Source organism: Egretta garzetta, unplaced genomic scaffold (genome assembly GCF_000687185.1).
Source record: "Egretta garzetta isolate BGI_Z169 unplaced genomic scaffold, ASM68718v1 scaffold75, whole genome shotgun sequence".
Taxonomy (NCBI): domain Eukaryota; kingdom Metazoa; phylum Chordata; class Aves; order Pelecaniformes; family Ardeidae; genus Egretta; species Egretta garzetta.
Window position 1 is genome coordinate 99,386 of NW_009259589.1, and position 290 is coordinate 99,675.

Sequence of the window (290 nt, forward strand, 5' to 3'; positions counted from 1 at the left end):
GCGCTGCGCGCCGTACCCGCGCCGTGCCGCACCCGCGCCGTGCCGCACCCTGCTGCTCACCCCTCCCCGGTGCTGTTCCCAGGCGTGGGCTACGGGATGATGGTGGTGTCCACGTACATCGGGATCTACTACAACGTGGTGATCTGTATTGCCTTCTACTACTTCTTTGTGTCCATGACGCGCGTGCTGCCCTGGACGTACTGCAGCAACGCCTGGAACACGCCCGACTGCGTGGGGGTGCTGGACAGGAACCTCTCCAGCCGCGCCGCCCTCAACCTCACCCGCCTCCT

At 66.2% G+C, this 290-nt stretch overlaps 1 protein-coding gene across 1 annotated transcript in view; it reads left to right on the plus strand.

The window, feature by feature from the left end:
• The window catches only part of SLC6A9 (solute carrier family 6 member 9), a 38,788-nt gene that overhangs the window by 11,898 nt on the left and 26,600 nt on the right, over positions 1-290 (plus strand). Inside the window, exon 4 of the mRNA XM_035893531.1 lies at positions 83-283. Within this exon, the coding sequence (XP_035749424.1) occupies positions 83-283 (201 nt within the window). The remainder of the gene's footprint in view (positions 1-82; positions 284-290) is intronic.